At 44.7% G+C, this 27250-nt stretch overlaps 1 protein-coding gene across 2 annotated transcripts; it reads right to left on the bottom strand.

Moving 5' to 3' along the window:
• Nucleotides 1-73: 73 nt before the first annotated feature.
• Nucleotides 74-24102, bottom strand: RAB35 (RAB35, member RAS oncogene family). Of its 2 annotated transcripts, XM_087705640.1 has the most exons (6): nucleotides 23893-24102; nucleotides 13983-14033; nucleotides 11911-12034; nucleotides 4710-4834; nucleotides 2940-3064; nucleotides 74-2196 (listed from the first exon to the last, which is right to left on the bottom strand). In XM_087705640.1, the coding sequence occupies exons 1-6, from the start codon at nucleotides 23942-23944 to the stop codon at nucleotides 2068-2070; spliced, it is 606 nt and encodes a 201-aa protein (XP_087561766.1). In that variant the 5' UTR covers nucleotides 23945-24102; the 3' UTR covers nucleotides 74-2067. The 2 variants fall into 2 exon arrangements, with proteins under 2 accessions (XP_087561766.1, XP_087561767.1); XM_087705641.1 differs by lacking the exon at nucleotides 2940-3064.
• Nucleotides 24103-27250: the final 3148 nt, after the last annotated feature.

The raw sequence follows: 27250 nt of genomic DNA on the forward strand, positions 1-27250 counted from the left end.
AGGAAACCATAGTGGACAAACAAACTCCTTCCGGAAAGGAGCTCCCACTTCCCAAGTGCCAGATTTTTTTGGGGGGGGGGGGGGAATGGGGGTCCTGCCAGTGGTTTCGACCGCCGGAGGCGAGGAGAAGCAAAAACCGGAGCCCGGGAGGAAACTGTGGAAGCTTGGCACCTTTATTTTTAGTTGTTTTTTTTTCCTTCTTAATTATTTAAAAAGCGTTAATTAGAAAGTTCCCATATACAGAAATCATCTAAAGCAAACCAGTTAAGACATTTCACTTTCGACATTAGCACTGCTAAGGTGCGGCCCCTTCCCCTTTCCCTCCCCCAACCCTGTGCACCGTCCACCGCACTCACAACATCTGGAGGTTACGTAGCAGCCCACCCCCCACCCCCCCGGGCGGACAGGCCCGGAGGGGATGTTGCCTTGGGAAGCCCACCACCCTTCCGAGGCAGAACGTGGGGTTCCCAGGCTTAGCAAATAGCCCTCCGTGCCCTTGCTTGTTCACTACACACAGCTGCATTGTTGAGAAAATGCCCGCCGGCGAGAATTGCCCCCGATGCTTCTAGCCGCCACTGCCCAGCCGACGTCCAAACCCCCCCACCCCCTTCTCGTTCCTCTTGACGGGCTTCTGTCGTTGCTGGTGTTCCTACCTAAATCAAGAGTTGCTCAGGGCCCGAACTGTCTCCGAGGAGGCCGGAAGTATCTTAAAAGTCCACGGCGAACCAGGCTCTTGCTACTTCCTGTCCAAAGAACAGCCGGACGATAAATACCCGGGTTTTTGCTGAGCCTTTCCGGCATATATTTTAAGTCCAAGGATCGACACCGAACATGATCCTGGTCATCGTCAGGACCGTAACAGGGGAGACGCCCCAGTGATTTGAGGACCGGGTGGCTTTTTTGCCCTCTTGATATGCTCTTGTCGGGCATCAAATTAAAAGCTGGTGATTATATGGTGGGTAGAAGCTCCTATTATATACCTTGTTTTAACCTAATCAGAACAACTATTCGGCTCTTCGGCAGCTAGAATCGGAATCGAGACGCAGGTTTTGTTCGAACTGACAAAAACCATCCAGCTATTCGTTCCCAAATTCTCCAGCTTTTGAATTGGGGGGGGGGGAAATTAAGGGGAGGGCAAAAGGAAGAAGAATTGATCCCATCAGAAGCACATTTCTCTGTTCACACTTCATACCTGATACAAAACGAGACACTTATTAAAAAAAAAAAAAGGTGATTTTCGTTCTTGAAGTCTTAGAATAAAGACAGGAATACTATCAGAAGGGCAATGTTGAGTTTTGATCCTAATTTTTTCCCCCCCTCTGCCACGGAGGTTTGAAAGCGGGATCGTTATCCTTCTCTGGAAAGGAGGGAATTGATGGGCGGAGAAACGCAAAACAACTCCCGGGGGGAATGTCCAATGATTCCAGAGTTTAGGGAGGGGGAAAAAAAAAAGGGATTTCAAAAGATGGATCGCCAAGGATCCATCCTCGTTTAAAAGGCTCATGAAGACTGAAGAATAATGGTCTGCCAACGAGAGCCCCGAGTTTGTAAGGTTATTTTTGGACTGTGTTTCTGGAGAGGGAGAGAGAGAGAAAAAAAGCAAGTAAACAAAAACAGACAAACGACAAAAAAAAAGAAGAGTTCTGAACAATTCATGATTGGCGGAGTCAGAAAAGGCAGAAGCCCGAAGCGAGGGGGTGCAGCTGGTTCAAAGCCCATATACATTATGTACAAAACGTTGAAGTCCCCTCTGTAGGCCAAGTCTTCCTTGTCTACTATATGCTCTTCAAGAGGAGGGGGTGGAGGCAGGAAGAAAAACAAACTTTTAGGATGGGCAGAGTCCGGGCGTAACCTTCGTCCGTCCGGTCCCCGTTCTTGGCACGGTTGAGGTTTAAGGTGCCTCCTGATCAAGAAGACGGCGGGAGCTCCTTTAAATAACGGCACGCGGGGAGGGAGGAGGAGAAGGAGGGGGGAAGAGTCCTGGGGCACCGCTTGCGCCAGGCTGCGAGGGCGGGGCTGCCCGAAGGCCCAGTCTCTGCCGCCCCCGGAGGAGGAGGAGGAAGGCCATTAACAGCAACGCTTCTTCCGTTTACTGTTCTTTGTGAGTTTCACCACGTCGTTCTGTTGCTGCTGCTGCTGCTTGGCGAGGTTGTCTTTCTTCGCCCGAAGGACCAACTCCGTGATGCAGTTGAACATCTGGGGAGGAAAGGAGATTAAAAAAAAGGAGGGGGGAGGAAATTAGGAATGGGGCTACGGAGGCCTTGATTTCAGGCACTTGGAAGTGGTTGCTGAACTACATCTCATCGTCCCCCTGTGGCCTTATTCCCGAGTCGACCCTTGTTCCTTAGCTGTTCCCTTCGTCTGGCAACTCTGCGCAGGCGCACACTGGGAACAGGCTCCAGCCGTTCTTCTGCCCCACTGATGTCCGAAGGCAGCTGATAACTGTCAAACAGCCCTGGCCTCATCTCTGCCTCCGACGCAGAGCCCTCGTCAGAGCCTTCCCCAGACTCCAGGACTGGCCCATCTTCCTCCCCAACCTCCTCACTGTCCGAATCTGCTGCCAGCTCCACTGGCCGGCCACAACAGCTGGCTGGGGAATTCTGAGAGTTGAAGTCCACCGCTTTTAAAGTTGCCACATTGGACACTCCTGCCGTAAAGAGTTAGCGCCTCATCCTGTTGAATTTAGGAAGAAGCCACCCTTGCTGTGTGCTGCCTCCAAAGTCCTGAGGAGCTGGATTAGGTCTAATCCCACCTCGCTTGCCCTTATGGCATAGCCCCAGGGAGCCTGTTACGTGACCAGGGACTGGAAGGAGCCCCAACTGTTAGGGGGAATCGTGAGTGGAATAGGACAGAAAGATTGGGAAAAGTCTTGGCCGCCCCTTATGAGGCCGAGCTCTTGAAGCAAGACTGGTACTTTCCCCACCGCCTTCCCCAATTACCTCTTCCACATTAATGTTCTCTTTGGCACTGGTCTCAAACAGCTGGATGCCCATCTGGCCAGCAAATTTATAGGCGTCTTCCGTCTCTACCACTTTCCGTTCGGGATCATCGTTCTTATTGCCAACTGGGAGAGCAATGGAAACCAAAAGTCAGATTAGCAGAGTTGGAAGGGACCTTGGAGGTCTTCCAGTCCAACCCACCCCCCCCTGTTCAAGAGGGAGAACCCATAGCTAACGTTATGGCCGGTTCGGAGAACCTCCAAATCCCAGCGTTGGCAGCGGCACCCTGGCCCTGCAGAGAGAGCTGGGCCAGGGCATGGTGAGGCTGGGAGGCACGCGAGCTGGCGCCACACAGCTTAGCGCCTTTGGGATATTATTGGGTCGGTGAGTGGCACTCTGCCTGGCTGGAGAGGGGGGTTGCCGGGCGGCTACTCGTGAGTGTGGTCACCTCATGGCTACTGGGTTGCGCTGATGCGACAGCACAACACAGCTGTTTGACCCCGAGGCTGTTTGCTCTTTGAGTGCCCGCTCGCAAGAGAGCAGCCACTGGCAAGCCCAAACCAATAAGCCCCCCCCCCCGATAATAAGGCCCAAGCAACATTTGTGAGGTCAAAATAAGACCCTGTCTTATTTTCAGGGAAACACAATACAGAGGGGGAGCGGATCATCGGAATTTCAGATCTGGATTGTAATTCCCCCTTTATTGGGGGCGGGGCAGAGGTGGGTTCCTACCAGTTCGCACCAGATCGGTAGAACCGGTTCGTCAAATCTACTGAACCGGTTATAAGAGGTTCCACCAGAAAGCAGGCCACACCTACAGAAGAGGTTCCAAAAAATTTTGAAACCCACCACTGACACACACAGACACACACAGAGAAAGAGAAAGAGAAAGAAAGGAAGAAAAAAAGAAAGGAAAAGTGAGAGATGAAAGAAAAAAAGGAAAAAGGGACAGAGGGACAAAAGAAAGGAGAGAGACAAAGAGAGAGAGAGAGAGAGAGAGAGAGAGAGAGAGAGAGAGAGAGAAAGAGAGAGAGAACACATGGCTGGCAAGCCACTCCCACCAGGTCACATGGCCGGCAAGCCACTTCCACAAAGGAGGCCACACCCACACAGTAGGTTCGAAATTTTTTTGAAACCCACCACTGGGGTGGGGGTAGTTCTTTGTAATTGCTAAGCAACCAGTCATAAGTTGAGGACTCCTGGCTGCCGTTCGGAAAAGGGCGAGCTTACTGATCTCTGGGTGCATTCTTTTCTTCCATCCACGATTAGATTGGAATTGTTATTTTAATACTAGAGATTTTTTTGGGGGGGGGGGTGAGTTAATGGCGGGACAAATAGTGACCAAGACCCAGGTTTATTTAAAACTACGTATTAAGTTCATGGTAAAATAAATGGAGAGTGAGAAATTAAAATAGTTCCCAATTTAAGTACCGTGTTTCCCCAAAAATAAGACAGGGTCTTATTTTCTTTTGACCCCCCCGAAATAAGCACTGGGCCTTATTTTTGGGGAGGTCTTATTATTTTTGAGGTGCAGGAGGCGGTGAGTGGGGTCACCTCATGGCTGCTGCTGTGTTGCAATATTTTCGGGGAGGGCTTATTTTAGCGCATGCGCTCAAAAGCCGCAATTGGGCTTCTTATCCAGGGAGGCCTTGTTTCCAGGGAAACAGGGTACTTCTTCTATATTGCAGTCGCATATTATGGGATAAAGGCTTCCCAATAGGGTGGCCCTTCCTTCTTCTATCAAAACCTTCCCCAAACCAGAGAGTTTACCTAATATCCGGCACACATCGTCGCAGTTCTGGTTTATTTCATGCAACCACCGCTTGACATTCACGAAAGACTCGGCGCTGGTGACGTCGTAAACCACGATAACCCCATGGGTCCCTCGGTAATACCTGAGGGCAAAGATGAGCATTATTAAGGCATGACCCCAAAGTCATTGACTCAGAGTTGACTGTTTAGAATAGAACAGAGCTGGAAGGTGCCTTGGAGGTCTTCTAGTCCAACCCCCTGCTCAAGCAGGAGACCCGATATCATTCCAGACAAATGGTTTGCCAGTCTCTTCTTCTCTAGTGATGAAGCACCCACTACTTTTGTTGTTCTACTGGTTAATTGTCCTCACCCCCCCTCCCTTCCTTCCCTTCCTCAATCTATCAATCAATCAATCATCTATCTATCTATCTATCTATCTATCTATCTATCTATCTATCTATCTATCTATCTATCTATCTATCTATCTATCTATCTATCTATCTATCTCTATCTATGTATCATCTCTCTCTCTCTCTCTCTCTCTCTCTATGTATCATCTATCTATCTATCTATCTATCTATCTATCTATCTATCTATCACTATCTATCATCTATCTATCTCATCTATCTATCTAGCTCTATCTATCATCCATCATCTATCTATCATCTATCTATCTATCATCTATCTATCATCTATCTAATCTATCTATCTATCTATCTATCTATCTATCTATCTATCTATCTATCTATCTATCTATCTATCTATCTATCTGGGGTGACAGATTCTGGAGAACTGGTAGCAGAAACATTGAGTAATTTGGAGAACCGGCAAATGTCACATATACAGTATATGGTAACTTCTATATATCTATCTATATGGCTTAGGGAAACGATAGCTGCAGAGAGCCCTCTTAAATTCTCAGATGAAGCAAATAAAACCGTTGGGCAGAGGAGCAGAATCCGGAGCTTGGAAAGTGGTGGTGGGGAAGAGAGAGAAACAGATTGATCAGTTGGCTGGCTCTTCTTTCAGTGCATTAACGCTACGGGGGAAGCGCATGGCATGGAAACGCTGAAAGAGATCTGTAGGAAGCAGAATTGGCAGGTTTGGAAATATCAGACTGCGTGGAGAGGACTTTGTGAGCTGGGGGCCAACTGCTGTCCCGAGAAGCCTCCCTCAAGCGGATGAGAAATTGAGGAGAGGAGCAGCAGGCGGGGAAGAATAGCGTCGCTAACCAAACCATGGCAGTGATTCATGCAAGGAAGGTCGTCAAAGGGGAGGCAAACACACTTGACAAGGGCTTCACTTAGCAACGTAGATTTTGGGCTCAGTTGAGGTTGCACTTCGGGGACCAGCTGTATTGCTTGGTATGTATTGCCACATAAAGCTGTTGGATGTTGGGAAAGAAATATAGATATATGGGGGAAACTCACACGTAACTTCAAATATCTATATATGTAAAAATGTATTCGTGTGTGTGTGTGTATTTTCCACCATAACTCTGAAATGTCTTGAGCAATTTCAACCAAACTTGGTACGCAGATGCCTTACTCCCTGGAAACAAATACTGTGGGGGTAAGACACCCCTAAAACCCCTCAGGATGTGTGTTCTGTTGGTTCCACCACAAAATCGCGGAAGACAAAATCGTGCTCAACGAAAGCGCGCATTTGACGTCATCACAGCGCGACGAAAACATCGCGCTATGATCGAAAAATGTAAAAATAAAGCTAAAACCTTACCCTAACCCCCCCAAACCTAACCCTAAACCTAACCCTAAACCTAACCCTTAACCTAACCCTAAATCTAACCCTAAACCTAACCGTTAACGTAACGAAAAACCTAACGCTAACCCTTAACCTAACGCTAAACCTAACGCTAACGCTCTAAACCTGACCCTAACCCTTAACCTAACCCTAACCCTTAACCTAACCCTTACCTTTATGTGAATCGGCTTGCTTTAATTTTAATTTTATTTCAATTTTTAATTTTTTTCGTCGCGCTGTGATGACGTCACATGCGCGCTTTCGTCGAGCGCGATTTTGTCCTCCGCGCTTTTGACGGGTCACGTGTTCTGTTAAGATACAGCCTATTGTGCCTTAAAATGGCTTCTACTGTACTGCAGTAAAATGGCTTCTAGTGTACAGTACAGTAGAATTGCCATGGTAACGGCTTCACAGTACCCCACAAGGGGGCTCCCTCTGGTATGGGGGAAAATCCAACATTAGAAATGACATTTGGTTCGGACACTTCCCCCCTATAAATAAATATCCGGGCAACGCCGGATTACCAGCTAGTTTAGAATAGAACAGAATAACGGAAGTAGGAAAGGACACGTGGAAGTCTTCTTTTACTACTAGTGGTTCTTTGCTTTGCCTCAGTTTGAGTTATTTTGGGATGGTTTGGGTTTGATCTCCTGCTCTTCGGGCCAGTTGTATTTTTAGAGGCAGGTTTTTCGGTTGGAGTCGCTTGGGAGATGAGCAGCTGCCAATCCAGCAATCCAGACCATTTCCTGGGAGGTCCCTGGGCAGAGCAGAGGGGCTGCTTGGCAAGAGTTCGGTCACCACAAGGACGAAGAAGTAGGGCTGCCTTTGGAAGGCGATCGGCTTACCACGGATTAAGCTTAACTAAGTGCCTCAACCTGAAATCCACCTGATATCCACCCAGCACCTGTTCTGCTCGAACAAAACAATCACTTATTGCATTTCTGTGTTTCCCTGAAAATAAGACCAGGTCTTATATTAATTTTTGCTCCAAAAGATGCATTAGGGCTTATTTTATGATTAGGGCTTATTTTGGGGGGGACGGTACTGAATGCATCCGCCTGGCTGACAATCCTAACTGGGTCCTATTTTGGGGGTAGGGCTTATACTACGAGCATCCTGAAGGATCATGCTAGGACTGATTTTCTAGTTAGGTCCTTATTTTCGGGGAAACAGGGTGGATTTATACTACGTCGAACTTGGAGACACGGGGCACTGGTCGTGTACAAGAAAAAAAACGACTAAAAGATCCTGATCCTGATAATCAAACATTAACAAGAATAATTACAATATTCATACTAGGCACAAGGAAGACATACGCAATTTTGGCTTAAAAATTAACCTGAAAAAGAGCCAGGTTATGTCTAATAAATTCATCAAAGAAAGATTTTTTAAAAAGTATCTGGGGAGAAAGAACTAGATGTAGTAAACCACTATATACCGTATTTTTCGGAGTATAAGACGCACCCTTTTCCCTCCCAAAAAGAGGCTGAAAATCTGGGTGTATCTCATACGCTGAATACAGCATTTTTTTGCCTCCTGAAACTCCGCCCCCTTCACAAGGAAAGGAAGTTCTTCTGTTGAAACTCTTCTGCCTGGTGTGGATTGCTTAAGCAATCTTCACGCCAGCAGAAGTCAGAAAGAGATTTTAAAATCTAACTTTCTCTTTCTCTCTTCTGAAAAACCGAGATCCTCGGCAAACTCGACACCATATGGTCACTTTTGAGGAACTTCCAGACACGCTCAGCCCTTAGGCCTCGCCCTGCACGGAGAGAAAGTAATTTCTCCTTAATTCTAGGTTGAATATCCACCATCCATCCATCCATCCATCCATCCATAACCATCCATCCATCCATCCATCCATCTATCTATCATTTATCTATCTATCTATCATCTATCTATCATCTATCTATCTATCTATCTATCTATCTATCTATCTATCTATCTATCTATCTATCTATCTATCTATCTATCTATCTATCTATCTTTCCTGTAACATTTATTGGCCGCCCATCTTGTTGTTGTTAGTTGAGAAGTCGTGTCCGACCCATCGCGACCCCATGGACAACGTTCCTCCAGGACTTCCTGTCCTCTACCATCCTCTGGAGTCCATTGAAGCTCACACAGGCTGCTTCGGTGACTCCATCCAGCCACCTCATTCTCTGTCGTCTCTTTCTGCTTTTGCCCTCCATTGTTCCCAGCATGAGGCTCTTCTCCAGGGAGTCCTTCTTCCTTCTCATCAGGTGGCCAAAGTCTTTTGAGTTTCCTCTTCAGGATCTGGCCTTCTAAAGAGCAGCCAGGGTTGATCTCCCCTAAGACTGACCAGTTGGATGGCCTTGCAGTCCAAGGGATTCGCAGGAGTCTTCTCCAGCAGAGCTCAAAGACCTCCATTCTTTGGCTTCCTTCCTTTTCATTAGGTGGCCAAAGTATTTGAGTTCCCTCTTCAGGATCTGGCCTTCTAAAGAGCAGTCAGGGTTGATCTCCCCTAGGACTGACCGGTTGGATCCCCTTGCAGTCCAAGGGACTTGCCCATCTTACTATAGGATAACTCCTTAATAATCTATTTATAATGTAAACATTTTCCATCTATTACTTCTTGTCCTGCCCTCAGGTGCTTTGGAGAAGAGGTTGACCCCCCCCCCCAATCCTCTCTGTGACAGTCCCAGAGATATTGGAAGCCTGCTATCATATCACCCCTAGTCCTTCTCTTTCTTGGACTAGACACACCCAGTTCCAACCCTTCATCTTTCTAGAATCACAACATATATTTTTTTTCCATTGTGGTGACCAGAATTGGGAAGTGCCATTTCAAGTATGGTGTCACCAGTGCCACGATATCTCAGTGAATTCTGGGGAATCTGAGTCATCCTTCAATCTTACTGGCCAAACTAATCTAACATCACAAGTATCAATTCCTTTTTTCGGTCCTGCGAAAAGCGGCACCCTTCGGATTGATGTCTCAAGGACAAATTTGAATTTTTCTTCCTTTGCTTAGCTTCCATTCTCGTTCCTGCCTTCCTGAGCCTGGGGCAAAGCTAACAATAATGATAATAATAATAATAACCGTTGCATTTGGCATTTTAAACATCGCCTGCTCTAAATCAAGTCCTGCCCTTTTACATACAGGGCCCGTGGTGAAGGCATTATGTATAGGGCGGAGATATTTTAAGGCCGCTCAAGAATTCTTCCAAAGCAGCCTTGCAATGTCTATTTAAAGGAATGGAAATACTACGCTGGAAATACCTTTGCCTTCCTCGCAAGAGACAATTCTCAGATTTCTTTGGGGGGAAAAAAAATCAACAACAGACCATTGAGCCAGTGAAAATATTATACTGTCAATTCCGCATTTTTCCCTAGCAAAAAAAAAAACCCGCTTGAATGAAAAGAGAGAGAATGAAACGGATAGAACCGGCTGGACGAATCATCCCTGCTAGGATAAGGCGTCAAAGCATCTGAATGATTGCTGTACCCCCCCAATTTTCAAGCAGGCTATGAATCACAGCTAGTTTCGTCGTTTCTTTCCCTGAACTTGCTCTGCCAGGATTCTATGACAACGTCCGGTATAGAAAAGAAAACCTCAGCGGTATTCAGGGCGTCTGTTGGGGGTGAAAGCCTCCTGTCGAGCTTAGTTCCCACTCTGAGTTGTAACACCGTCTCATGCGGAACGGAGGGCCTACTCAGACTAAGCCAGGGATTTTTAGCCAGACTTCTTCATTAAATCGGGAGCAAATCGAACTACGGTTCTGGCGAGAGATGAAGGCTAAGCAAGGCCCTTCAAGGAAGCCTCCATCCTCAATGCTGGGCCAGGCAAAGTATAAAGATTGCCCCAATCAGTCAATGAATGCTAGGCATATTATTTGGGGGGGGGAGGGGGGGGAGGGTGGAAGAAGGAGGGAGAGAGAGAGAGAAAGTGGGAGAGAGATGATAGATACAGATAGATAGATGGATGGATGGATGGATGGATAGATGGATGGATGGATGGATGGTTGGATGGATAGATAATAGAGATATAGATAGATAGATGGATGGATGGATAGATAATAGAGATATAGAGATATAGAGATGTAGAGACATATAGATAGATGGATGGATAGATGGATAGATAGATAGATAGATGGATAGATGGATGGATGGATGGATGGATGGATGGATGGATGGATAGATAATAGAGATATAGAGACATATAGATAGATAGATAGATAGATAGATAGATAGATAGATGGATGGATGGATGGATGGATGGATGGATGGATGGATGGATGGATGGATGGATGGATGGATGGATGGATGGATGGATGGATGGATGGATGAGTGGGTGGGAGGATGGATGTATAGATAATATAGATATAGCTATACATAGATAGGGGATAGGCAGACAGATAGAGACCCAAGCAAAGCTTTCTAGCATTCCAAAGATGTTTGGCTAAGAGAGAGAGAAAGAGGAGGATGGAGAGAGAGAGGGGGGGGGGGAGAGGGAGAGAGAGAGAGAGGGATCTCCTCTTCTTCTCCAACATCCTTGTGAGGTAGGCTGGGCTGAGTAAGTGTGACTGATCCAAAGTCACTCAATAGACTCTCGTGCCTAAGGTAGGACTAGAACTCAGTCTCCTGGCGATTGGCCCAAAGTCACCCAGCTGCCTTTCATGGCTAAAGCAGGACTAGAACTCACACTCTCCTGGTGATTGGCCATTCAGCTGGCTTTCATGGCTAAGGCGAGACTAGAACTCACATTCTCCTGGTGATTGGCCACCCAGCTGACTTTCATGGTTAAGGCGAGACTAGAACTCACTCTCTCCTGGTGATTGGCCATTCAGCTGGCTTTCATGGCTAAAGCGGGACTAGAACTCACACTCTCCTGGTGATTGGCCATTCAGCTGGCTTTCATGGCTAAGGCGGGACTAGAACTCACACTCTCCTGGTGATTGTCCACCCAACTGACTTTCATGGCTAAGGCGGGACTCACACTCTCCTGCTGATTGGCCATTCAGCTGGCTTTCATGGCTAAGGCGGGAATAGAACTCACTCTCCTGGTGATTGGCCCAAAGTCACCCAATTGGCTTTCATACCTACGCAGGACTAGAACTCCAGTCTCCTGGTGCTTGCTAGAATTTATCCGCCTAGTGACTCGCTACATCATTCTTTCTGGGGGGAAATTTGTTTGGTACTCATTTTTGGTACTCATAGCGCCTCCCGGAACCAGTTAACCAGGAGTGCCGAGATGCCTCTGTATTGTATGAAGACAAAAACCCGCAAACGCTTCCCACGCGTTTTTAACATCTTGTACCTTCCGCGGATGACAATCTGGCTCATCGGGGCCAACGGGGCAGAGGAAAAGTTTGAAACAACAGCTAGGAAGGAGAAATCACCGTCTTACCGTCATCTTATCAGAAGAAAGCCGTGATGAAACCCAGTTATCAGATTGGGGTTTTTAAAAAATAAATAAATATAAAAACCTCAGACTCACGTTGATGTGATCGTCCGGAATCGCTCCTGTCCTGCCGTGTCCCAGATCTGTAGCTTGACTTTTTCCCCGTTGATTTCAACTGTCCGGATTTTGAAGTCGACCCCAATTGTGGTGATGTAGCTGCCTGCGTGGGGAGGGGAAAAACAACAGCACGGAAATTGCGGGGGGTCTCTGAGGGTGCTAACAAACCCAATTATAGACAGTTGGCTGCTCCTGAATGCGGCACCGTTGACTGGGAATCCTTTTTTCGGCGGCTGACAAATGATCTAAGGGGAAACTATTCTTGGCCTCTCACTGTTTCCACTCAGCCATCCTGTTGAAATTAAATTTTTAAATCCCCAAGAACTCTCATTATTATTATTTTTTAAATAAGGGGAGGGGGGAAATGTCTCCATTGTCAAGCTATAAAAGCATTTTTAACAGGGAAGGAAGGACGATGCTTAACTTACCCTGATCATAAAAATAAACAGCAGCCCCCCCCACCCCAAAGATGAAATGACAATTAAAAGGCAAGTAGTGAAGGGCCCACCCAAAGCTACCATTGTGTCGTGCAAGGCGACATCATGCATTCATGTATGTATGTATGTATGTATGTATGTATGTATGTATGTATGTATGTATGTATGTATTTAGAGTCACAACCCCTGGTATGCCCAAATATGGGAGGAAGTTTACTGCTTCCATTCTCTGTCTATCGGCTCGTCACAAGAGACCATCCAGACAGAAACCCAATATTTTTACTATTGCCTTTGTTACATTTGTGTTGTATTTATACACACACACACACACACACACACACACACAGACAGAGACATACATTCATACATACATACATACATATATATAGTGTTATATTTGTGCTGATAAATAAAGGGAGACTAGTATAGATCTATTTCAAGCTACTTAGCTCTCATCAGCTAGCCATACCCTTACTGGGATTCGAACCTGGTAAGGGTATGGCTAGCTGATGAGAGCTAAATAGCTTGAAATAGATCTATACTAGTCTCCCTTTATTTATTTATCAGCACAAATATAACACAAAATGTGTAACAAAGGCAACAGTAAAAATTTGGGTTTCTGTCGTGATGGTCTCTTGTGATGAGCCGATTGACAGATAATGGAAGCTGTTAGCTTCCTCCCATAATTGGGGCTTACCAGGGGTTGTGACACTATATATATGTGTGTGTGTGTGTGTGTGTGTGTGTGTGTGTGTGTATAAAAATCTTATATATATATATATATAAATAAATATAAAAATCTTATACACACACACACACACACACACACACACACACACACACACACACACACACACACACACACTAACTAGCCTATAATCCTGTGTTGCCCATGTATTTATCTAATGGGGGGAAATGTCCGGACTAAACGTAATTTCTAATGCTGGATTTCCCCCCTTACTTGTGGAGTACTGTGAAACCATTACCATGGCAACTCCATTGCGCTGTACAGTAGAAGCCATTCTACGGTAGTACAATGGCTTCTACTGTACGGCAGAAGCAATTTTAAGGCACAACAGGCTGTATCTTAACAGAACACTCCCGCCGAGGCTTTTTAGGGGAGTCTTAACATACACACACCCAGTATTGCTTCCAGAGAGTAAGTCATTTGTGTTCTAAGTTTGACTGAAATTGCTCAAGGCATTCCAGAGTTATGCTGGAACACACACACACAGTCATTTTTATATATATACATTTTTTCCAATACAAGCCTTTTTTTGAAAAAAAAAAAAAAACTTTTTAAAAGGCTTCAAAACATGACTCGGATAAATCAAGAGTTAGAAAAGCAGACGGCTTGCAAGGCACTGCAGGCAATCCTCAGCTTACGACCACAATTGAGCCCAACATTTATGTTACTAAGTGAGAAATTGGTTAAGTGAGCTTTGTGGCTTTTATTTTATGATTTCTTGTCGCCGCTGCTGCTAAGCGAATCACGGCAGTTGTTACATTAGGAACGTGGCTGTTAAGTCAACCTGGTTTCCCCGCTGACTTTGCGCGTCAGGAGGCCGCAAAAAGGGGATCCCGGGACGCTGGCGGTGCCAATGCCCACCTTACCTGAGAAAGTGTTGTCTGCAAAACGTAGCAGCAAACTGCTCTTGCCAACACCTGCAGGAGAAAAGGAAAGGAGGAAAAGCTCAGTTCTTTCTGCCAGTCATTGCTGGAGCAACAGAGAGCACCGTTTTATTTTCATGCTGTTTACTGTGCCATGCCTGCTTGAATATTTATAGGGTGCGTGGCTGCATACTGCCTGGAGCTGGTAGGTGCTTTGCACATCTGCTCTGCCAGGAAGAAGTGCATCATGAAATCATAGGGCTGAAAGGGACCTTGGAGGTCTTCTAGTCCAACCCCCTGCTCAGACGACCCTATATCCGTGATGGCGAACCTATACCACACGTGCCACAGATGACACGTGGACCCATTTGTTAGAGCATGCGAGGCGTTGCCCTGTCAGCTCCAGTGCGCACACGCGCACTGGACAGCTGACTTCGGCCGTTTTTTGCCAGGGAAGCATCCTGAAGGCAAAAAATGGCCCTACGGGCAAACCGGAAATCACCGTTTCCAAACTTCCAGATTGCCTGTAGGACGTTTTTTTGCCCTCCAGAGGCTTCAGGGAAGCCTCCTGAAGGCCCCTGGGGGGACGAGGGAGGCTGTTTTCGCCCTCCCCAGGTTCCTAGAAAGCCTCTGGAGCCCGGGGAGGGTGAAAAAAGTGTGCCAAAAGAGGGGGGGGAGGACAGGGGCGCGCGCTCACGTGCGGGACACACACACACACACACACACACAGAATTATGGATGTGGGCACGCCTGTGCACGACCCCCTGCGTCCCCCCGATTTTGACACGCAATACAAAAAAGGTTAGCCATGGCTGCCCTATATCTTCTCAATCAAATGGCTGTCCGGCTTATTTTTTTTTGAAAACCTCCTGGGGATGGAGCACCCACACCTCTATTGGTTAATTGTTCTCACCGACAAGCAAGTGAGCTCCCGTGACTTGTCCCAGCTTCTGCCAACCTAGCAGTTTGAAAGCACGTAAAAAATGCAAGTAGAAAAATAAGAACCACCTTTGGTGGGAAGGGAGCAGCGTTCCGTGCACCTTCGGCATTGAGTCATGCCGGCCACATGACCACGGAGACGTCTTCGGACAGCGCTGGCTCTTCGGCTTTGAAACGGAGATGAGCACCGCCTCCTAGAGTCAGGAACGACTAGCACAGATGTGCGAGGGGAATCTTTACCTTTAACTTACCGAAATACATCCATCTGGCTGACAATCTGAATTAGGTCTTATTTTGGGGGTAGGGCTTATATTATGAGCATCCTGAAAAATCGTGCTAGGGCTTATTTTCAGGGAAATACGGTAGGGATAGCATGGCAAGTTGGTACACAGAATATGAGGCATCTTTCGTGCCATTTGATTGTCGTGGGCTTCCCTCTGGAGATGTCTCTGCCCCTTGTACAAGGGGAAAAATGCATTTATTTTATTTATTACATTGATACCCTGCTCCAATCCCAGAGGACTCATGGCAGTTCACAGTAACAGAAAAATCGATATAAAATTAAGACGCATAAAGAGACTGTAAATCTCCAGTATGGTGCAATATTTAATCCAGCAGCAATCAATATTTAGTACAACAAAGTCATCTGGAAGAGTTAATATTTAGTTGAGTTTTGGAAGCAGCCAAAATGGGACTCCACCCATCTCTAATTTCTATCAGGAGACCCTTCCGACGCCCTGCTCAAGCAGGAGAACCTATACTAAAGGTACAGGTTCCCCTTGCACATATGTATAAATGACTAAGTGCTAGTCGTTCCCAACTCTAGGGGGCGGTGCTCATCTCCATTTCTAAGCCAAAAAGCCAGCATTGTCCAAAGACGTCTCGGTGGTCATGTGGCCAGCATGACTCAATGCTGAAGGCGCACGGAACGCTGTTCCCTTCCCACCAATGGTGGTTCTTATTTTTCTACTCGCATTTTTTATGTGCTTTTGAGCTGCTAGGTTGGCAGAAGCTCGGATAAGTCAGGGGAGCTCACTCCGTTATGCAGCGTTAGGGATTCGAACCACCAAACTTTCTGATCGACCTCAGCATCTTAGCCACTGAGCCACCGTGTCCCTCCATACTAATTTTATACAAATAAATTTATTGTGATCATTAACCAGCGGAAAGAAAAAAGAAACGTTTCCAAATATCCAGAACATTCAATTCAAAATAAGGAGAAGCGATACATGAGAAAGAAATGAAAAAGCATCATTCTTTTTAGTTAAACTGACCTAAAATCTAGAATTGTAGAGCGCTTGACAAAACTGTATTGTACTAATTCTAATTTGTCTGAAGTGGTGTAGGGCTTCCTGCCTGAGCAGGGGACTGGACTAGAAGACCTCCAAGTTCCCTTCCAGCTATTCTATTCTATTCCTATTTCTATTTTTTAATTCTATTCTGTTCTATTATTTCTATTAATTCTATTCATTCTGTTCTATGTACTGGACTGCCACTTGTCTGAAATGGTATGGGGCCTTCTGCTTGAGCAGTGGGTTGGACTAGAAGACCTCTAAGGTCCATTCTATTCTATTCCATTCCAATTTTCTATTCTATTCTATTCCATTCCATTCCAATTCTAATATTCTATTCTATTCTTTTCTATTCTATTCCATTCTAATTTTCTATTCTATTCTATTCCATTCCAATTCATTCCTTTCCATTCCAATTCTAATATTCTATTCTATTCCATTCTAATTTTCTATTCTATTCCATTCCAATTCATTCCATTCCATTCCAATTCTAATATTCTATTCTATTCCATTCCATTCTAATTTTCTATTCTAGTCTATTCCATTCCAATTCCATTCTAATATTCTATTCTATTCTATTCCATTCTAATTTTCTATTCTATTCTATTCTATTCCATTCCAATTCATTCCATTCCAATTCTAATATTCTATTCTATTCCATTCCATTCTAATTTTCTATTCTATCTATTCCATTCCAATTCCATTCTAATATTCTATTCTATTCTATCCCATTCTAATTTTCTATTCTATTCTATTCCATTCCATTCCAATTCATTCCATTCCAATTCTAATATTCTATTCTATTCCGTTCCATTCTAATTTTCTATTCTATTCCATTCCAAATCCATTCTAATATTCTATTCTATTCTATTCTATTCTATTCTATTCTATTCTACTCTACTATTATTATGTTGGTGATTTCTGAAGTGTTTTACATATGATGGAAGAAGCCCCAGGAGCAGAATTTCAAGGCCAGGAGGGATGCTTTTCCTTGGTGTCTTAGAGACAAAGACTTCTACAGAACAGGATGTAGCTACCACTTCCTCTTCCGTCTCCTTCAAGGGCCTCTGTTTCACGCCGAAACACAAGTTGCAGTCCTCCTTTCCAGCATGGCGATGAGAGGCATCAAAGATGCAAGAAAGCTCTGGCTGTGATAGAGGAGAGTTGTACCTTTACAAACACCAAGGACGAAATCCAATTGCGTTCAACCTCACACACAACCTTCAGCCGCAACGGCTTACAAACCACACAGACACTGGCTTGACACAAAAATAAACATCACACGCTTATTGACATCGGCAAGCTTCAACTCCCAGAATTCCCCCGCCAGCATGCGGCCGTAAAACGGGCCAAAACTCGCTGAACAACCGTCTCACACGATGATACAAGGTTGTCGTTAAGTTGAGGGCTACCTGTGCACATCTCCACCTGCCAACTCTCACTACGTAGCTCCATCTTGAGCCAGAGGAACAATCCCAGCATCCTGCCTGGGCTACAAGCAGGATTCGTGAGATTGCTGCTGGCAAGCGGTTGACATCCATCAGCCCATCTGACGTGACTCAATGCGAAGATTGACAGGGACCAAGAGAAAAAGGGACTTTCCATTCAGACTGCAGAGGACAGCTCTTTCGCCTGCACGCTTATGTTCTTCCCGAGAGCCTGAAGCCAACTCCTGGTCCCGACAAAAACCCCTTTTATTAATTTGCTGTGAATTCTGCTCATTCACATCCAGCAAAGTCTTTCAAGGGAGGATTTACAGTCACCGACCTTATCTGGCTTGGAGAGCTGCCAGGCCGATCTCTGCAAAACTTGCCAAGGAGTCTCGGAGAGTCACAAACCAATTACTGTATTTTTTGGAGTGTAAGACGCACCAAGATTTTGAAGTGGCAAATTAAAAAAAAAGTTTTTGCACTCTGCAGAACTCCCCAAAAACGGCCCGTTTTTTTGTCAAAAAAAAAGAGGCATGCATACCCTTTAGGAAGCTTATACAGTGCTCCTTGGGGGGTGGGGGGCAAAAACAAGCAAAAAATGACCCATTTTTTCAATCATTTTTGCCCTCCCCAGCCCCCAGGAGCACTCTGGAAACCTCCTAAAGGCTATGCATGCCTGTTGTTGCAAAGGGGACGGGGTTTCGGGAGGCCAGAAATAGTGTAGTCAGTGAATAAGACGCACCCAGATTTTCACCCTTTTTTTGGGGGGGGGGGGAAGGTGCGTCTTATACTCTGAAAAATACGGTAAGCAAACTAACAGTCTCCTGCAAACTCCACTCCCTTTTTTGCTCCTCTTTTATTTCCTCTGGGAGGGGCCGTTCATGGTCCACCTGTGGCCTTCCTCCCAATTCAACCCTTGTTCTTTATATTTCAACAGCCTTATCATAATCTTATAAGACAGGCCATATTACAGAGAAGACCAGTAATGAGGAAATGATAATATTCCTTATGCAATTAAATAAAAACTGTAGGCAAAGTGAGAACCAATGTTTCGGTATCTAGCTCACACCTCTGTAAACATGAAACTCTTGTTTTGCTTTCTAGAAACTTTTGTGAAGCACACGCAGTAAAAAAAAAGAAAGAAAGAGGCTGAGATCTTGGGTCTATAACTAAGTTAAATATGAAAGGGAAGGAAGAAGAGAGTGAATCATTCTTCACAAGAGTCAGATGTGGGAACGGAAAAGGGCTTTTAATTAACACGAAATTAAGTCTACACTCTTGCAGTGTGATCTACTAATCTAAACATTTAGATTTCAAGGTTTGCCTCATATCCCTGAAACTGTCCTTCGATCAAACCATTCAAGCTGTCCATCAAGCAGGGGAATTCAAAGTGGACTGAAACTTGTTACGGACTGCACTGTGTTTATAAACCTCCCTTTCACCAAATCTCTAGGCTCCTATAATCCAAAGTCTGTGTAAGACTTGGCTGCTCCTTAGATGAATGCGATTAGGTTGGGAGATCAAAACTCAATCCCTATTCGGTTTTTCCTTTTCGCTAGGACGTTGCTGCTATTCAGAGGGAGTAAAGGTAGAAATTATTCCACATGAACCCCAATTATAAGTAAGTCTGTATGCATTTCAGGTTATTGTTGCCATTAAATAAAAGGATGGCTCTTAAAACAAAAATTAAATTACAAGCTATCTGTGCTGCAGGTATAATGAGGTATACCTAAAAATCTAACCTGTGGATAGGTGTTTGGTGGCTGGGTGATTAAAAGAAACGTATTTCTTTTCTCTTTCTCTTTTATCCAGCCTCTAAGAATTATCTCTGAAATACTTTACAACAATTTTTCATTAATCCACTGCCACTTATGACATACACCTCCTACTCTTTCCTCCTCGGACTTTAAGGCAATGTGCATCTAAGTCTTTCTCTTTTTTTCCATAGCTTTTTATTGTTTTGTCCATGTGTAACATCCAAAGAAAAAGAAAAATAGGAAATTAAGGGAAGAAGAAAAAAAGGGGAAAGGACATATGAGCTACAAGGGAAGAAAGAAAAAGGCGTTGTCTCCAGGCTCTCTGCAGCACAGTGCAAGATAACAACATTACAACCTCAACTTACTTTTACACATTAGTACACAACTAGCCGTTTCTATAACAACAAATCTGTCTAATCGGCAAAACTAAAGCCATTGGTTTTAGCCCACTGATGCAATCCATGACAGCAAATGCAAACATAGAAATATGTATTTCTATGTGCACTTCATCATCTTAATAAACGACCACCATTTATATTGACAAAATTCCCTGTAATATTTCAGATTCTTTAACCTTAAAAGGAAATATTTTTTAATTTAAGCCTTTCTTCATTCGGTTCTCCCTACAGTCCAAACAATGCATTGATCTACTGAAGGCTGGATTTCCACATATCAGACAGAGATGGGCCTGAATCACACCAGCTATGAAACTAGAGGTAGCCCTCGACTTACAACCGTTCCGTTTAGTGACTGTTTGAAGCTATAACAGCACTGAAGAAAATAACTTATAACCTTTTTTCAATGGGCACCTTTGGCGACCTTCTGATGGGCAAAGTCAATGGACAAGCCAGAATCACTTAACAAGCATGTTACTAACTCAACTGGAGGGATTCACTTAACAACGATGGGAAGAAAGGTTGTAAATGGGACAAAACCCATTCAACAAGTTTTAACAACAGAAATTTTGGGCTCATTTGTGATATATGTCGAGGGCTATACCTATATTCCTGTTTACCAGCTCCCACCCCAGGGTCTGGAAGTGAAATCACTAGCACAAGAGATAAGGAAGGGAAATGGTGGATATAATTGAGTTGAAGAAATAATCCAGCATTTAAGTGACCTCAAAGAGTGCCTTATGCTATGTCACCTCTTTCCAGATATCATCGTCCATGTTGGGCCACCATAAATGGACGTGAAGATCCATAATTTCATCTAGTCAAAGTTGGAGAGCAGAAGAGTGATCTAACATAGCGTGACATTTAAAAAACAGACAGCCCAGTGCTAAACAGATCCCAGAAACAAGTCACAATATGTTCAACGGAATTTCACTAGAAGGTGGATACGCATACGACTGAAGTGCAAGTTATGAATAAAAGAATCCTCAATTCAAAATTTAGTCTTAGGCAAGTCTCTTCCCTGCCAGGTCTCAAACACGGGATAAATAATAGGATCTTTCTTATCAATTTAAGCAAAATTTAAGTTTAAGCAAGAATTAAAGCATAAGAAGGGCACGAGGCAATTAAAATCTACAGGTAGACCTCTACTTATGATCATTTGCTTAGCAACCGTTCAAAGACATTTTTTAAAAAGTGACTTATTACCGGTCCTCGCACTTACAACTTCCCTCCATGCAGTTATGTAATCGTGATTCAGGCATTTGGCAACTGTCGCACACTTACGACGGCTGCAGCATCTGTCAAGTGAGCATCCCAGCTGGCTTCCAACAAACAAAGTCAATGGGGGAAGCCAGCAAGTTGTTATCTGTCTCACTTAATGACCAGGACAGTGGTTCACTTAACGACCAGGGCAAAAAAGGATGGTAAAAATCACATGATGCCTCTTTTGATGACTGGACCACTTTACTAATGGATTTTATGGCACCTGTGGTGGGCATAACTCGAGGACTACCTGTCAGTGTGCTTAGACTACATAAAACCATAAAGAGCAAGGTTCAAATCAACCTGATTCCTATAGATCTCACTGAATGACCTATGAACTTATTAACAGACTGTATAAGTCTAATCTACCTTTGAAGGAAGTTGCAAGAATATTATAATCATGGCCACAAGATGTCCATGAACATCACTGCTCTCTATGGAGAAAGCCTGGGATAAATTGAATAAGTAAGTACTAAGCAAAGTGATTCAGTAATCAGAAGTGCTATATAAAAGTCTCGCTCATCCATTCAGATTACCCGGTGGCCTTGGATAAGTCACAAACACGTCTGTTGGGGGGGGGGGGGGACCTAGGCAGAAAATAGCCAGCCAGTTCAGGAACATATCAAGTCAAACCACAAACTCTAGAACTGCAGTTCACACTGGCTACAGTCATATGACTAACTGAACCAAAACTAGCAAGCCAAGTTTATCTTAGATCATTCCTCCCTCTGCTATGGCTCCATCACCGGTCGGTGCCACAATTTTGAGAGGAGCTTCCGGGGGGAGGGGGGGGAGAGAAGCACAGTGTGCCTGGAGAGGACTCTATGGCAAGGGGAGGGTTTTCCAATTGTCTCCACAATTGATAGGGCTTTCGGTTATGACAGATAGGGGAAAAAGGACGCCGCGCTAGGAGGAGACTCTATGGTGGGGGAACTGAACTTCCGGTCAGCTCCAGAATTGAACAGGGGGCTTCCGGTTAGGACCTTTGTGGCTCCTGGTGTTTTCTTTCCTGTGGGAAACGGGTCCAAATGGCTCTTTGAGGGTTTAAGTTTGCCGACCCCTGGTTTAGCCCATCACATGTATGAAGTCAGAAATTACATGAACTGAGCAAAATCACAGTTAAGCGGGATATTATCGTGCAAACTGAAAACCAGTGACTGGCAGTTGGCTCTCCAGGCTTCCAAACAATTTTATCCCTGCTCAAAGATGCAACAACCTGGATTCTTCTTGCTCCCTTCCCATTTGACCACTTTGCAAAATAGAATGAAATAAAAAGACGTTGATGCCGATTGCATCAACGTGCCATGTCAAATCCTGGCCTTATTATTATTGACACACGGATCACAACCCAACCAGATTCTTTATCGAGGAAACCCCTGGAGGGAACTAGACTTTCTGGGTTTTTTGCTTGAAGACGTTTTGCTTCTCATCGGAGAAGCTTCCTCGGGTCTCCTTCTGCAGGTCAGCTCCCGAAGAAGCTTCTTGGATGAGAAGCGAAACGTCTTCAAGGAAAAAAACCCAAGAAAGTCCAGTTGCTTTTTTGGGGGGGAAAAAAACCCCACTTTTGTGACTTGGATGACGGAGAATCTCCATAAACATTTCTCCAGGAAGGGAAAATCTGTACATTCCCACTCCCCGTTCTACCTGCTCCCCCCACAAACCCACCAGAAGACCAAGAAAACAGACTGAAAAGGAAAACCACCATCAGTTTCTCCAGGCCAGAGACCTGCTCTCCCAGAATGGAGCAGATCTATCTTGGATCCCCCTCCCGGGGTCTCCTTCTCATCCACCTCTTATCCTTCTGGGATCTCTGCCCCTTAACTCCCTTTTGGGTCTTTCAAATATTCAGGGGACCTCTGCCCCCACCCCACCCCGCCTTATGGTACTGCTCTTCCTTCCTATCAGTACACCCCCCATACAATCCTCCCGCTCCCCCTCCTCCTATTCTGAGGCCCCTGCCTTATCTCAAGTGCTTCTAGGAGGGGGTCTTCCCCTCTTCCACCTCCTAGAGGTCCTGCTCCCCTCTTCCTAGGAGGACCATCCCATTACAATCATCCTAGCTGTCCCTCCTGCTCTGAAAGCCCCCCCCCTTATGGTCCTTCTAGGGGGGGGGTCTCTCCCTGCTTCCCTCCCCCCTAGGGGTGTTGCTCCCCCTTTCCTATCAGGACCCTCCCAAGACAATCCTCCCCCTCCTCCTCCTCCTATAGGGCCCCTCCCTTATCTCAAGTCCTTCTTGGGGGAGGGGTCTCCCCCTGCTTCCTCCCTCCCTCCTAGAGGCCTTGCTCCCCCTTCCTATGAGGACCCCCCATACAATCCTCCCCCTCCTCCTATTCTGAAGCCCCTGCCTTAGTTCAAGTCCTTCTTGGGGGGGGTCTCCCCCTGCTCCCCCTCCTATTTAACCCCCTCCTAGGGGGTCCTCCCCCCCTTTCCTATCAGAACCCCCCCATACAATCCTCCTGCTCCCCCTCCTCCTATTCTGAAGCCCCTGCCTTACGTCAAGTCTTTCTTGGGGGGGTCTCCCCCTGTTCCCCCCTCCTAGGGGGTCCTCCCCCCTTTCCTATCAGGACCCCCCATACAATCCTCCTGCTCCCCCTCCTCCTATTCTGAAGCCCCTGCCTTACCTCAAGTCCTTCTTGGGGGGGGTCTCTCCCTCCTCCCCACACACCCTCCTAAGGGTCTCACCCCAAAAAACCCCTCAGCGCCTCCCCCCACTCATTGCCCCCCCCCCCAGGGCCATTCTCTCCCTCCTTCCCCAGGCCGCCCATCCGCCTTCCCCGCCCTCAGAAAGGCCGAGTTGGGTGGGAGCCACCCCGGCCGGGACAGGCCTCCGCCCTCACCGCTGTCGCCGATGATGAGGAGCTTGAAGAGGTGGTCGTAGTCCCGGGCCATGGCCGCTGGGGGGAGGGGGCGGGCTCCGTCGTGGCGCGAAGGCCGAGTCTCCTCAGGCGGCGCCGAAGCCGGATCGGCTCCTCGACCTGCAGCCGGAACTGACAGCGGCAGCGGCGGCGGCAGCGACGGCGACAGCCCCCGCCCCGCCGCTCGTCGCTTCCCCTCCCAGGCGCATGCGCAACTCCTCCGCCCAGGCGGCTGGAAAAAAAAACCGCCAGTGGCTCGAGCGGGCTGCTCCGCGCACGCGCGGCGCCGCCCTTTTGCGTCGTTTCCTTTCCTCCCCAACTCTGACTCGACATAGCGCCTCGGAGCTCCTCTGCCAGTACTTCTTCTCTTCCGTTTTACTCCACCACCACCACCACCCGTCGGCGGAGAGGCCCAAAGCGCAGGCGCAAAAGGAATTTTGCTCAGACAGCGGCTGGCTGGTCAGGCGGGGAGAGAGAGGGGGGATCTGCGCATGCGCCTTATTGTTATTTATGAGTTCTTCCGCCCACCTGGGACAGATTTACCTGGCTGGAACGGGCGGGGGTAGATTTCTCCAGGACTGTTTTTTTTTTAATCAACCCAAAAAAAGGTAGCACAGGATGCTGACTTTACATCGTTTGCAACCTTTTTTTAAAAAAAAAATATTTTATTTAAAAAATTTTAATTTTATTTTTTTAAAGATATTTTATTTAAAAAAATTTAATTTTATTTTTTTAAAAAAATATTTTATTTAAAAAATTTTAATTTTATTTTTTAATTATTTTATTTAAAAATGTTATTTTTTAAAAAATTATTTAAAAATATTTTATTTTTTTAAAAAATATTTTATTTTTCAAAAATATTTTATTTTTAAAAAATATTTTATTTTTTAAAAAATATTTTTTTTTTAAAAAAATTTTAAAAAATTATTTTAAATTTTTTTTTATTTTTCAAAAATATTTTTAAGTGTTACATTTTATTTTTTAAAAAATGTTTTATTTTAAATTTTTAAATTTTATTTTTTTAAAAACATAATTTATTTTAAATTTTTTAATTTTAAAAGTCCACCCGCCTTAAAGTTGCCAAAGTGGAGAAAAGTGGACAAAGAAGATTTACAGCAATGAAAAACTCAGCCACCTGCAGCTTTCCAGGCTGTTTGCTAGCTCTGCTCTAGAGGATGCCCCGGCAAGAATACCTCTGAGAATGTGCAGAGTGCATCTACTTGACTACATCCCTGAGTCAATCTGTCTTGTTGGATGAGTGAACCATTGAAACAAGTTTTATATGATTACCTGCTGGAAGGTTGCGCCTTGCATTGCGGGCTGGTTAGAATCCACACTGCAAAAGAATGAGAAAGAAAGAAAGAAAGAAAGAAAGAAAGAAAGAAAGAAAGAAAGAAAGAAAGAAAAGAGAAAGAAAGAAAGAAGGAAAGAAGGAAAGAAGGAAAGAAGGAAAAAGAAAGAAAGGAAAAGAGAAAGAAAAAAGTGAGAAAAGAGCTCCTCTAGGCTGTAAGTTTTAGATGTGGTACAGGGTCCCCTAAAGAAGGATTAAGGTAGCTATTTTGCCCCATAACATACCGGCAATCCTTGAACTGTGACCACAATTGAGCCCAAAACCTATGTTGCTAAGTGAAACAAGTGAATTTGCCCGATTTTATGACTTTCCTTGCCTCCGCCGTTAAGCGAATCGTGGCTTTTGCTAGGTTACTAACGTGGTTGTGAAGGGACTCTGGCTTCCCCATCGATTTTAGTCGTCAGGAGGTTGCAAAATGGGATCCCATGACCCTGCAACCGTCATAAGTACGAACCAGTTGCCAAGCGTCTGAATTTTAATTGTGTAACCACAGGGATCCTGCAACGGTCATAAGTGTGAAAAAGTCCCTTTTTTCTGTGCCCTTTGTTAACTTCCAGTGGTCACTAAATGGGACAGTTGTAAGTTGAGGACTACCTGTACATAAAAGAGCCAGCTTTTTGGGTGTGTCAGCTGTGCTGGAAACCCCGAAGTTTTAAAAATGAAGGTGAATTTGTCTGCTTTCAATCCCTAGCTTGCAGATCTTTAAGCAATGGGTCCTTAACTTGACCCATTATTTATTTGCGTAATTCAGGGTAGTTTAATTAGATTTCAATCCTAACCTTATAAACAAGGTTATAAATCCGGGAGCCTTGCGACCCAGAGAAAGTAGCTTCAATATATTGCTGTTGCAAAGCTGAAACGGGGATGTAAAACGAAGAAAACTGTATAATAAAAATACTGAAAACAAAAAGAAAGTAGTTTCAATGTTTTCCTGAATACCTCAACAAGCATTCTGTGAATGGTTTCTTTTTTTAAGGTTTAAAGTTTGCTACTTTCTATTCCCCACCCTTATTTTTCTATCTTGAGGATGGTAAGTTTCACAAAGTTCAATGGAATTTACTTCCTTATAAATGGGCATAAGATTAATTACCCTGTCTGGCAAGTTTTGTGTAGCACTCCTTTTTTTTTTTAAAGAAATGTTACTGTTGTATAAATAAGACTTAAAGCAATCATAATGCATTGATTTGGGGGAAGGAATCTAATATTTATTGTGGGTTCATTGCATAGCCAACTAGATGTTTAGTCTTAAAATTAGAATAGAATAGAGTGGAATAGAATAAGGAATAGAATAGAATAAGGAATAGAATAGAATAAGGAATAGAATAGAATAAGGAATAGAATAGAATAAAATAAGGAATAGAATAAGGAATAGAATAGAATAAGGAATAGAATAGAATAAGGAATAGAATAAAACAAGGAATAGAATAGAATAAGGATTAAAATAAAATAAGGAATAGAATAGAATAAGGAATAGAATAGAATAAGGAATAGAATAGAATAAGGAATAGAATAAAACAAGGAATAGAATAGAATAAGGATTAAAATAAAATAAGGGATAGAATAGAATAAGGAATAGAATAAGGATTAAAATAAAATTGTAATGTTCCCGTGGTTCGTCCATGAGGCCAATGTGGAGAAAAGACAGGACACGACCTTTCTCGGGATGGAGCGACCCAGATTGGGGGTCTGGTAGCCCCTTTTATTGAGATAGGACAAAGGCAGGAGGAGCAATAGCATGTGATTAAAAACAGCCTGTAAAAGTACAATTTCTAATCTACTGCTCAGAGAAGTTCTGTCTATATATGGTCAAATCCTGGACGTCATTGATAGGGCACATCTCAGAATGTTATGTTATGCACTATCAGGATGTTATGGAGTTTTAGGAGTTTGTTTTCTCCTGTGTGATTCAGTGTGGCTCTGCATGCCCGGGATGAACTGGGCCATGGGGGACACACACCTACACAAGGAACTATATTACAACATCAAATA

This window comes from Thamnophis sirtalis, unplaced genomic scaffold (assembly GCF_051295495.1).
Source record: "Thamnophis sirtalis isolate CommonGarterSnake01/CBP01778 unplaced genomic scaffold, rThaSir2_p1.2 scaffold_2, whole genome shotgun sequence".
Taxonomy (NCBI): domain Eukaryota; kingdom Metazoa; phylum Chordata; class Lepidosauria; order Squamata; family Natricidae; genus Thamnophis; species Thamnophis sirtalis.

Coding starts and splice junctions, on each gene's coding strand:
- RAB35 (XM_087705640.1), bottom strand. CDS start 23,944: ATGGCCCGGGACTACGACCACCTCTTCAAGCTCCTCATCATCGGCGAC. Junction 4,835..11,910: donor TTCCGGACGATCACATCAAC/GTGAGTCTGAGG, acceptor CTTTGCCCTCAG/GTATTACCGAGGGACCCATG. Junction 3,065..4,709: donor CGATGTGTGCCGGATATTAG/GTAAACTCTCTG, acceptor TTGCTCTCCCAG/TTGGCAATAAGAACGATGAT.